This window comes from Oryzias latipes, chromosome 13 (assembly GCF_053564925.1).
Source record: "Oryzias latipes strain Hd-rR chromosome 13, Olatipes_Hd-rR_3.1".
In the NCBI taxonomy this organism is placed as follows: domain Eukaryota; kingdom Metazoa; phylum Chordata; class Actinopteri; order Beloniformes; family Adrianichthyidae; genus Oryzias; species Oryzias latipes.
Window position 1 is genome coordinate 24,995,022 of NC_136249.1, and position 12,597 is coordinate 25,007,618.

At 40.2% G+C, this 12,597-nt stretch overlaps 2 protein-coding genes across 5 annotated transcripts in view; one reads left to right on the forward strand and one right to left on the reverse strand.

Annotated features, from left to right (window-relative positions):
- Positions 1 to 7,837, reverse strand: part of cadm1b (cell adhesion molecule 1b) — a 196,545-nt gene extending 188,708 nt beyond the window's left edge. For 2 of the 4 annotated variants that reach the window (XM_078929391.1, XM_011482432.4), the window contains exon 1: positions 7,679 to 7,837. In XM_078929391.1, coding sequence (XP_078785517.1) covers positions 7,679 to 7,754 — 76 coding nt within the window. In that variant the 5' untranslated portion in view covers positions 7,755 to 7,837. The remainder of the gene's footprint in view (positions 1 to 7,678) is intronic. The other 2 variants (XM_011482434.4, XM_011482431.4) reach the window with 1 other exon arrangement.
- Positions 6,886 to 12,597, forward strand: part of ncam1b (neural cell adhesion molecule 1b) — a 107,023-nt gene continuing 101,311 nt past the window's right edge. The window contains exon 1 of the mRNA XM_078929382.1: positions 6,886 to 7,025. Within this exon, the coding sequence (XP_078785508.1) occupies positions 7,013 to 7,025 (13 nt within the window). The 5' untranslated portion in view covers positions 6,886 to 7,012. The remainder of the gene's footprint in view (positions 7,026 to 12,597) is intronic.

The window sequence follows — 12,597 nt, forward strand, 5'->3', positions numbered from 1 at the left end:
TTTGAGTTAGATTTGGGAAAACAGAGCCTCTGCAGTTGTTAGTTAGGATATCTTCCCTCTTTATAAGTCTGTATGCTAGAGGAATGATTGTGGAGGCACTATTTGAAGTAAGAACCTAAAAGCTAAACCTTGTACTGTAACACTAAGTCATTTAAATATAATAGCTATGACTGACAAAGAACAGAACATCTTACAGCATTTCCACGGAAGATATAATTAAAAATGATGGTAGGAATAAAATCTCACAATTGTTTTTCAACAAATTAGATTCATCTGTTGCTTTGTATTATAGTATTTAATGCATTTAAACTTTGGGGAATAGTTGCCCACTGCATCTTTTATTTTACAATGTGCTGTACAGGGAGCCTTAATGATGGCTTGTAATTGCTCCATGATCCATGCTAATGTGTACTCTGTGGCCCTTTAAAAAAGAAACTTGTATTTTGTCTTTTTTTTCCAGTGCTGGCTTGATTGTCACTTTCCAAGCATTGCAGCCAATAGAGTGAAGTCTCTCAGATGCTGGGAACAGAGAGAACAATGTCATATTCATAAGCGGACACATCAGCTCTCTTCCTCATTACCACAGCACTGTGAATGCAAGCTTCTGTCCCCACAACCATAAAAGAACCTGTCATTTCTCTGTTTCTCCTAATTGACTGTTTACTTCATTTCTACACAGATATTTTTTATTGCCCTCAGTTTGTCATTCAGTATGGCTCCACAGTACAAACAAAAATGTCCTTTTTTTTTTTTTAAATAAATAAAAAATAACTACAAGACGAACACTGATAGCATTTTTACGGATGCACTCCAGTGACCTTGACAAGACAAGCAGATACAGTATTGACTCCGAGGTCCCACTATAAAGCAAGATGGACAAAAACCCCTGCACCCAGCATCCAAGGTAATGTTTTGGAAGAGAGATGGAAGTCTTTCAGAAATTGAAAAGAATATAAAGTCAAGGATGGACAGAGATTTTCAATTTTTATCTAACGTGAACCTCCATAACCATCTCTTTTCTTTGTGTATATTGGTTGACTTCCAGAAACATCGGACATGAAAGGAAAAATACTAAAGTGAAATCTCCCTGTTTGCTTTAAGCTGTGGCAACCTTCCACACATCGATGCATTTTATAAGCTTGCTCAAATAGAGTGTGAAGATTTATCGTGAACAAACATCCATGCCCTGCCACGCGGGCAGAAACCAGAGCAGGTTTGGACACATTTGCAGCTGAGGTTTTCAGTTCGAAGCAAAAGTGGAAGTGGAAAAACAAAGCTTTAAGCTGTGATGGCGTTTGATGACACAAAGACGTAACCTTTATGACTTTCTTTGTTGCAAAAGCTACAAGTGGCAAAAAAAAAAAAAATCCCTCCACGCCTCAGTTGCCAATTCTCTGCCAGCCCTTTGCTGTGAGATTAGCTACCACCACATGAAGTAGTGCCATGCATTACACTGCAATTAGAGAGAAGCTTATTAGGCACAGTTTAATGTAAATTTAATGAGTAATAAATTCTAAGTTCTTTAAATAGAAGAGTATATTATTGTTACAAATGATGTACTACAGTGATCTCGCATTATGGCCGATGAAAGAGTTCACATATCAGTGGTTCATTAAGTGCAGTATTAAATATGTCCTGTGTATTAATTCAGGCTCATTTTTATACAGCAGAAAGAAAAGCTCCTCACAAACAGAACCACTGTGCTACGAGCTGAGACCGCTAATTAACGTCTCTCATGTGATACCGCTTAAAGTCGCAAATAAACAAACAAAAAATGTGACCCACTAAAAGCCCACCTGCACAAGGAGTGAAAAATATAGTCTATGTTTTTTCAAATATGGACTCACAGGTCACAACCTCCTTTAAGGATTAAAAAATGAAAAGTCTATGTGAACACGCACACATGCCCATTTTGGGCTTCGGTGTTCAAAACTTTCACATTCACGCGTCGCTACGGACGTTTTTCATTCTGTTTTCAGCTTCAATGTTTAAAATGAGCTGCCATTGAACATGCATTAAAAGTTAAACCAGTTGACCGTTGACCAATCAATGACTAAGATTTGGTAGTGACGGATGAGTAGCGTCCTTTTTAATTCACAAAAGTGCCGTTTAAAAATCATGAAGGAGAAATTAATACTAGTTAGTGGTTTGTGTCCAACCAGAATTATATGACGTCAAGTCTTTCATATGACGGAATAGAGCTATGACAGAAAAAGCCTGGAGCAAGATTCATGAGATTTGCACCGCATTGATATTTCGCACCAACCCTCTCCCAACCACAGCTGCATGTGCTAGTATGGAATAGTAAAGGTCCGGTGTGAAGAAAGCACTTTCAAGAACATGCGTTTAGCATGTTCTTTAATGGATGTCACATGTCTGGTGTAAAATGCAGTTCCTGAAATGCATTCAAAGCACTGAAATTAACAGTTTAGCTGTTCACTAGCGGCGTTTACATGGACAAAAGTAATCAGAAAGAACGCCTGATCAGAAGAAAAATGCGTCACGTAAACACGCCGTTCGGAATAGTCTGCCCCGATCAGACTCGTTCGGATCAAAATTTCTTTCCGATCGAGATAGGTGGGTTATGCTGATTGTTGATCCGATCGTTGTTCGTGTAAACGGTTCATTCCGATGGTGTGTGACCACTGCTCTGTTTTAACATCATGCATTGACGGTGTTTCGCTCCAGAGAAAGCTTTGGAGCTCATTTCCTCTTCCGGTATTTTCAGCACTACTGCGCATGCCCAAAGGATTTATTCCGACTGGAAGTGTGACTATGTGAACGTTCGCTCTAATCAGAAAAAGTTTTTCTGATCCCATGTACACGGTTGGATTTTAATCCGACCATTGATCCGATCAAGATACTTTGCGCATGTAACCGCGGCTAATGTTGCAATGTTACAACTACAACTTGTTTACTTGTAAAGTTCTGCTAATTAATTGACTTGACTTGTTGCAAAGTATTTTTCCCCCTTTTGAAAATCTGAAATTGTCTAACATCTCTGCATAAACTTAAGAAGAAAGTAAAAAAATTACTGGCTTTAAAATGAACTGTTGTAGCTCCAAATCCTACATGAGGAAAAACATGAAATACATTTGTTGGAGATTTAAAGGCTGTGAAAGCTGAGGTTGAAGATACAGTGGTCCCTTGTTTATCACTGGAGTTGCTTTCTAAAAATAACCCACATTAGGTGAAATCTGCAAAGTAGAAAACTTTATTTTTTTCCAATTTTTTCAGATGTTTTATGGCTGTGGAACTCCTCTCTACACATTTTCTACACTTTTCTCAGACAAACATTCACTTTTTCACACTTTTCTCTCTTGTTCAAACTCTTGTTAAAACAGAATGAGAATAAAGATCCTATTTGCAAGATGAATACATTTTGTACAGGGAACATGACACAGAGGAGGTTAATTGACAAGGTCAACAGCCAATCAGGACACATAAAAAACAAAAGCATGCAAGATTGCATAACAAAGAAAAAATTGTAAAACAGTGGGACTAAGGTAAAATGGTTTTAGCAAGAGACCACTGTGTATCTATGTACATATGTTTATGTAGATACACGCAGACAACTTAATACTACAAAAACACACTAACTTAATTTCACATAAATGTATACCAAAACACGCACAAACTCATGCATATTTCATACATCAGCCATGTCTGCATGCATACAAACATCCTTGTTTGTGCAGATGGAGGCAGGCAGGTGTGTTCTGAGGAGTGTGTGCTTATTAGAATGCACTATGTTGTTACTAAATGTGGAAGCAAGAGTGTGAACCCCAAACCCCCATGGTGGGCAGTGCGACAGCACTGGCCCCAAGGAACCAACACATCAATTACTGGACCAGCCGCAGGTCCCTCCCACTAGGGAGGTGCAGGGGACAGTGCAGGGGTCACTGGTGACCACCCTACGCATGAGTCTTTTTTGTAAAATAATTGTTTGTGTTTTTTCTAAAAAGTGTTTTGTGGGTGATGGTTTATCCAGACCCCCATTAATTGACAAGTTCTCAATCAACTTTCTATCAAAGGGCCCTGCATGTCCAGTCTGCAGCTGAAAACTGAGGGAGGCAACCCTAGGGGAAGGTACCTCTGTCACCCAGTCCAACCCCCAGTGTGTCCTGAGCCAAATCCCACCCCCTATCTACACACACATCCTGATGAAATGTGATTTAAGAAATTAGGGCAGTTAGGGGAACAGCTCCAAAACTGTTCCTAATGTTTGCAACCCTCATAACCCAACCCCCAAGAGCTAGACCAACCAGCTAGACGATTGCAACAGAGGCATCACAGGGTACACTAACCTCCTAAAGCAGGTCACCGAGAGGGAGAGGTCATGGGGTTCACTCTAAAACATTTGTAATGTTTTAATATGTTTCTCGTAAATGGTCGATTTGGTAAATTGACATGATCAATTAAAGACCATCGATGAACGAGTTACTGGAGTTGTAAATGTCTGGCAGTTCTAAGCCCTATTTGTTAAAGTTTTTTTTTAGCCAATTCTTTGTGGTTGACAGACTTCATGTAGCTCAGTCGGGTGCTTCTAACTAAATCAGAGATGGTTGCATGGAAATTATAGAGAAATTTACTGGACTTTAGGCACCTTTAACCAATATTTTAAATCAGATCATTTAGGCAAACTATTTATTATTTAAAGAAATGTCAAAATACTGTATTTCAAACCTTAATTTGATGCAGTCTTGCACTTCCACACAAACATTTCTTATTGTTTTCTCATTTCTATGAATGACGGGAGGAAATTCTGCTGAAACTGCATGGAATTTGTTAGCCTTTTTGATTACAGTAAGATGCAGGAGAGGATCAGGGCTAAAAAAATACATAAAGTACATGATGCTAGATGCTAAAATGTGTGTATTTAACCACAGACAGGAACGGACAAATATTAAGGGTACAAAGCCCCCCCCCCTCACACACACACACAGGTTTTATAAAGGTACAGGAAGTGATAGAAAGAAATTCAGTCAGCATAAAACAAAGCCATTTCAGAGCAATTTTTTTTAATTATTTCATTATAATAAGTTAGAAAAGCCTTAGGGCTACCTTTTAAAGGATGTAACACTAATATTGGGCAAATATATATACCAAAAACATTCACTTTAAAAAAAGTAAGACACTTTACTTCCATCACAGTGGAGCTGAATTCACAAAACCTTTGACTCGACATGGTGAAACAGCAGTGTGATCGTGCCAAAACAGGGATTACATCGAAATCTCACACTGACAAAAAAATGCGCACGGATAAATCCATCCATCTTCCAAACCTGTTTAATTCCTTTCAAGGGCACAGGGCTGCTGGAGCCTATTCAAGTGACTGTTGGGCGAAGGCGCGGTACACCATGGACAGGTTGCCAGTCCATGGTGTATCAGTCCCATGGTGTTGCCAGTCCATGGCCATAGGGCCATACACTCACATTTATGCCTGGGACGATTTAGTATCACCAATTAAGCTATGGAGCATGATTTTGGACTGTGGGAGGGAGGTGAAATGCTAAGGGAAACTGTCAAAACCCCACAAAGTCGGGTCCTAGCTGGGATTTAAAAGAGGACCAATTAATTAGAGGTGAGAATCCTAACCCCTTTATTATCCTGCAGCCCACGTATGGAGAAATTAAATCTGTAACTATTTTCCGAATAAATATATTCAGAAAAGTGGCATTTTTACTATCACACAAGTGTTAAAAAGTTATTTTGGCCCCAGATTTGTATCCCTCAACTCTAAAAAATGACTTTTGCACTGCTATAGTACCATGACCTCATATTTGAAATAGATCTGAAATATGCAAATGTGGATCATAATAAGCTGTGTGGTTCACTATATAGTGGTCACCAACATGCAGCACTACCACAGGACAGGCATGAAATATAAAATCTCCTCTTTTGTGAAAAATCATATAAAATAAAAAAAAAAATTTAATAAATCAGCCACCCACCAGAGTACAAATATACAAGCACAAATTGAGGGCAGAGGAACACGCTGTGAGCAAATTTCAGCAGAATCGGTTTCAAAGCCAAACCTCACCATAAGCAGCCGGAGAAGAACATCTTCAATCACTTAATGGGTCACATGCCAACTGGCAAGCAAGAGCTCCATATCAACTGCATGTTTCCTTTAGTTTCTCAGATCCTGTCCTTCAGCGGCGCCTTGAGGCTTCGTGGCAGCCCGTATTGATCCACTTCACCATCACTCAGTCCTGACGAATGGCTTTAAACTGGCAATAAGTGGGATCATGGAACCCTCTGAAATTCAGCCATCTGATGTGCTACAACAGGCCGGGCCCCAGGAGACCCGCGGAGAAGACGACTGCTTAACACATTCTCCATTGAAATGCAGACGCTCATCATTTCATAACAGAACTCTCAGCTCTGTCGTTTTATCAGAGCTTGCAGGCGCCGTGCAAACACTTTCTCCCACAATGTCTGTTTCTCTTTGTTTAACTTCACCTCTTTCCATCGATTGTGCACACCTGTGTGTTTCAAACAAAATCCATCTTTCCTCTCTGTCCCACTCTTTGGAAGTTCACATGATTCTGGATCAGTAGAACAAAACTGAAAGCCAGAGCCCTTCTCAGACACAACAGGGTTTTTTTTGTAAAGAATCATAAATCCAGACAGGAACCTGGGGTGAGATTGGAACAGCTCTAGCTTGGGGCATCTGAATGTACCCAAGCTAAAGGGCTTCATCATTTTCTGCCAATATTAAAACCAGGCTTTGTGTACCGAGCTTGAGGTTATTGCCCATTCAACTGAGCATTTTTTATTCGACTGAGAGGTTAATTAAATTAATGTGACAAGGAGAAGCTAGACAATGATGTAAATGTCATTCAAATATTCAGCACGGAGCATAATAGATGCAGCAACTGTGAAATGAAAGCCTTGTAAGCAATGAACTGCAAAATAACACACTGTCTAAAATTCCCTTTAACAAGTGAGCTCATTTTGGGAGCAACTAACAGACAGGCACACATGGGGATGAGATGCAGACCTGTTGATGTGTGGTCCAGGTGAGTCACGTGTTTTGACCCTTATTTAGACCTGTCAATGCAGCTGTTAATTGTCATGAAAAAGATAAAGAGCACAGCTGTGCACGTGAAAGCATTAGTGGATCTCGCAGTGGGAAAAAAAATCCTCACTTTCAGCCCCACATCAGAAGAGTGGAGGTTTGCAGGAGCTGCAGGAGGACAGTGTGCTGGCCAGAGCTGCTGCATTGCGTGTTTTTTTTCTTCCTCCTCGCGCTGAAGCGCACCTGAAGCGCACACTTGGAGAGATCTGACAGCGGGATGAGTTGTGGCAGTAATGGAGGTTTATGCGGCATAACTACGCGCGCGTCGTTGTGCAGTTTTGGAGGAACGTGGCGAGCACTTCATGCTGACATCGCCGGTGATACTTTATCTCCGGCGGTCCATCTGAGCAGCACTAACATTACTTTTTATTGCAGCGTTCCGCAGCGCGTAAAGCACTACGCAGCCGCTTCAGTCATAATGAGAGGAGCGGGGATGCTGCGCAAAAAGTGATGCTGAGATTTTGCGCGCATCCAGCTCGCCAAAACGCACAACTTCTTCCCTCCTGCTTCTGCTGTGAAAGGATCACAGACAAACATCCACGCGCGCAAGACCTTTTTTAATCCCTCCTCCCGTATGATAATATCAAAACTCACCTTTGTGGAGAAACACCGCTGAAATCACGAAAACGCTCAAAGAAATAAGTAGAGATCCGCTTCCCGTGATCGCCATGTTGGACACCTGCTTGAGACTGGCGGCGCTTAATCACCTAGAGACGGCCATGGGATGGAAATGTAGACACATGAGAGGCGGAGGGAGGGCGCAGGCAGGGAGCCCGCGCTCCTATTCGGCAGCTTTGCAATCATGCAAAGGGATATAAAATGATATAAGAGCATCACCATACCTCGAGACTATTTTCTAAATGGATAGACTGTATTATTATTATTATCTTCCACCAAAGTTGTACTGTAATTCCCAGCTGGAATGCTGTGGGAATATTGGGTTTCCAGTGGAACTTTGCCACGTTGGACAACCTTATGAGAAATTATTCTTAGTCTTTTTATTATTGTCATTATTATTATTTGCATATATTTTCTGGTGTGTGAGAGCGCGTATGAGATTCAAAAATATTCACTCCCCCAAAAAAGGAGTGTTCAAAAAAAGCAGGGTTGTTCAGTTAAGTTGGCCAAACTTGCTTTTGGAGTCACTTGTTCCATGTCTACTCAGAGAGCGCCCCCTGTTCCTCAAATAGAGAAGTGCATGTTTCACCCATCAAGGTGCAGTACTGGAAATTTAGAGGGGGGGGGGATATCTCATCTGAAAGTAACACTCCAAGAATCACACAATTTGGATGGAATATTTCAGCTTATTAATAAGCGTCAGCTGAACTCTTTCTCTGTACTTTATTATATCTCCTAATGTCTCCATTCGTTCCCACCTGAAGTGCATTTGGACTATCTCGTGAGAATCAGAGAGCAACGGAGAGACGTGCTTGACGACTTTGAATCTCATTTCCCCCTTTCATTGTGTCAAAACAGCACAAAGGCTGTTAATTGCACAATCTATTCTCTGAGGCTGCGTGTCAGTCCTCATTCCATGGATGAGTAGATAGCATTTAGAACTTCGCTCTAATGCTGCAGCCATCCCTATCACTACAGATTGAATTCCACACATCAAATTTATTTCAGATGTTATTATCCGTGGCAGCTTGCCAGTTCTCCCTGCCACTCATGCAATGTCTCCGCAAGGTGTTTTCTCCTCACAGCAGTGGCCAAGCTGCCGTGTTTTCTGACAATGAGGCGCCACTGAGCATCAGTCTTTAAATTGCTCCTGCAGAAGTGCACAATAAGTCATTGGGACGATTTTCTTTTAAATATATACTGTTGTGTGCCATTCACTTGGTGGTTCCCTCATTATTTGTTGCACTGTGATGACCCAAAGCCCCAACTTCTGTTTGCACTCTTGGTGATCCCCCCACAATGCTGCATGGCATTTCCTTTGCTCATGAGAATGGACGCAGTTCCTGGGTCTGTCTGAGAGGAGAGGCCCAGCGTTTCTGTCTCCCCGAGCGGAATGAATAATGGATGGGAATGGATCGTGTAGCTGAACTGCTTCATCTGGATCCTCTGTAGTCAAAGCCGCAGATCCTCTGTGTGTGTGATTAAGTGTGCGTCGCATGCTACTGCAGGGACACCACTTGCGTTCGACCCCATGTACCGCAAAAGTGGCGACGGTGATATTTAATAGGTCAGCCATCAGCATTCTCAATTTAGATTAGTTCTGAAACTGGCAATAAAGGATTTTTGCCCAGGCCTGTTTCTCAGAATGTTTGATTAGAAATGCAATGCTTTTAAATTAAGACTTCTTTTCCCCTTGGTATGAAATCAATCAAATTAAGGGAAATTGAATTATTTGAGATGGTAATCTTTTTAGGCAAAGCATTCACCATGAAAATGTTTTCCTCCTGTTGAGAGACGAAGAATAATTGAATTGGATCCTAATAAATGACCCAGATGGCTCAGCAGGAACTGTTCCTATTGTGTAGAAATGTAAAATTTTCCATTTTTCCTCCTAAAAGAACAGCATAGAAGTGGACTCATATTGTGTTTTTTTGTGTGCACAAATGTATGTTTGTGCCATATTAGACCGGTGTGCACAATTAGTTTCATAAAGCAAATCACTACAAGATACAATACTCCACATATCTTACTACAGGTCATCAATTGTTCGTGTCTTCACGGCATAAAACGTGCAAGCTCAACTGGTTCCTGGCTCTCTTCTTACTTGGAATCATTTATAAAAATCAATTTTTTAATTAAGAACAAGAAATCCTGTCCTTTCAGATGTAGATTTGATTTTGCTCATTTTCCTGAAACAGATGAAAAAATAACCAAAGGGGGACATTTCTGTGTGGAGTTTGCATGTTCTCCCTGTGCATGTGTAGGTTTTCTTTGGGGACTCCATCTTCCTCCCACTGTCCAAAGACATGCTTCATAGGTTGATTGGTTACTCTAAATTGTCCTAGGTGTGAATGTGAGAGTGCATGGGTGTGTGATTTGTGGCCCTGCGACAGACTGTTGACCTGTCCAGGATGTCCCCTGCTTCGCCCATGAGTGGCTGGGATAGCCTCCGGCAGCCCCGAAAGGGACAAAACGAGTTTAGAAGGTGAATGAAAAAAGTATATATATTTACACATTATTTCCATTTATGTTTGCAATGGGGTGTTTTGCAACCTCAGGGGGTTGTAATATATTAGCAGTCACAGAGTGCCTCGCAGAGGCCTAATGGCAATTTATTTGTCATTAGTATAGTGCATGCCAAGTTTGCTGGACAGGCTTAAGTGGGCAATTTTTTGTTTGTCAAATGTATGGAAAACAAATATTGTCCTCAAAGAAATGCTGGGGCTTCCAGGACACTTTTGTTAACGTCACTTGTTTTGTTTGTGGAGCTTGAAACGATGCATTAACCCTTGATGATCCATAGAATAATGCAGGCAAAAAGCAAGTTGGCTTCTATAGAAATGGACATTTAAAACATGCTGTTACTATTGTGTATTTTGGGCGTTTTAAGGTTGAATTACTGAGGTTTTTTGTGTTTCTTTCAACTTGGTAAAAACTGGATGCTTGAACCGAGGTGTGTTTTCAGCTGCATTTGATTAGGTTTTATTTATAGAGCCTAGATCATGCAAAATCAACTTTTTTAGCTTGTAAGCTTTTTATGATGTTCATTCCTCAGCAAAACACCCACTTTCTCCACTGAGTTAGTTGTGATCGGTTAAAGGATTTCATTTTATATGTATAATATGCACATCCATCTTTGAAAACTTTCAGAAAATCTTTGTTTTTGTGAGGGAAACGCAGACACGCTGTTTATACCAGCTGTAGGGTTGACGTCATAAAATGGGCGGCACCTACTAGAAGCGAAAGCCGGTGCCCCAGAGATTAAGTCATCTTACGTCTGTTTAGGAAAATTAACTGTGAAAATAACTCATATTTCATTTAAAACTCGTTCTTTAGGGTGTCAAAGGTATTATATTATCACATACTGTACATGGATATAGTTATCTCTGAAAGGCCAAAGAATGGCATAATAGTTTAAAAGTTTAAAATGCTAAATGATGACTCCTTTAATATTTCCCTTAAATGTTTATTTCAATGTTTTACTTAAAGCACTTTGAATTGTCTTTTTACACCAAGTGTCAAATTTCTAAACAGGCAATATAAAAAGAGTATGGTTGGACAGAAAAACACTCCAGACAGAAGATGATTTCCTGTTTCTACAGCAGTCCGTGATATATTGGTAGCTATACTTTAGTCAAATTATTAGCACAGCTTGAATGCTTGGCTGGAAATACCCACCTACAGTAGACTGAAAAGGGGAAATGCAGATCCAGGATCATTAGCATCAAACTGCCCATGTCTATTTCTGCCAGGAAGCAAACGACTGTGACTACCCGCTGTTAATGGAGAATGCCATGCCTGTAATTTTTCACATTAAAGTCAAAGTCAAATTGATGATATAATAGCAGTAATAACACCAACGTATATGTGCTGAAGCCATAAAGAGGAACACTTGGGCTTTCAAAGCCCGGAGTAAACGCTAAGATATTTTGATATCTTCTTGTGTGGAATTGACATTCAAGTTTTAAGGAGGGTAAACACACTTGAGTAGATTGAGTCAAGTCAAAGAAAAGTCCTTTTTCTCACATAGCTGAATGATACCACACTGTTTCTGAAAAGCATCCTTGAGTGAGTCTGCCATACCAAACTGTGGCCACAGATAGAGTTGATTATATGGCATTTAACACCATTCAAATGGGAGGAAATCAATCATTTTGTCAAGTCTGTGCTCCTTTCTTTTTTTCTGGAGCAAACCAGAGAAGTCAAACCATAAAAAATTAAATGAAAGGTTTTAACCTTTGCAGAGCATTAAGCTCTTGGCTCTGAGTTTAATTAATCCACAGATTCATTTTTAAAACAATGCTGCTGCAGATTTGAATTATACGATTGAGTGTTAAGGGCCACCATGATAGAAAAAAAACAAATTAATATGTGAGGATGAAGTCATCAAATACCGGAAAAAAATTTAAAATTTATGAGAATAATGTTGTAAAATTAGGAAACAAAGTTCTTAATTTTACAAGTTTATTCTCATAAAATTATTCGAAAAAAGTTGCAATTAAAAAAAACATTATACATCACCCAAACTACCCTCAACTCGACCTCCCCTGCGCGCCTCTAGACGTGCTATCCCCCAGAGCTAGGATGAAACGGGCCCCCAGTGTCCTAGGAAAGGTTATGTCAAACTGGGGCCCTGTGATGAACAGCTTCCTTCTGGTGCTATACCTGTAGTTGCACCACGTAGAATGCAAAAAAGGGCAGTTAGACTGTCCAATCAAAGAAATCTAGTTCACATCCCTTGCAAGAAGGTTTTGACCAGTCCCAAGGAAACTAATCTCAAACTTGCTGCACTCAATGTCAGATCTTTATGCAACAAATCATTTTTAATCAATAATCTCATCTCTTCTTTTAATCTTGATTTTATGTTTTTAACTGAAACATGGCTTGACAGAAAC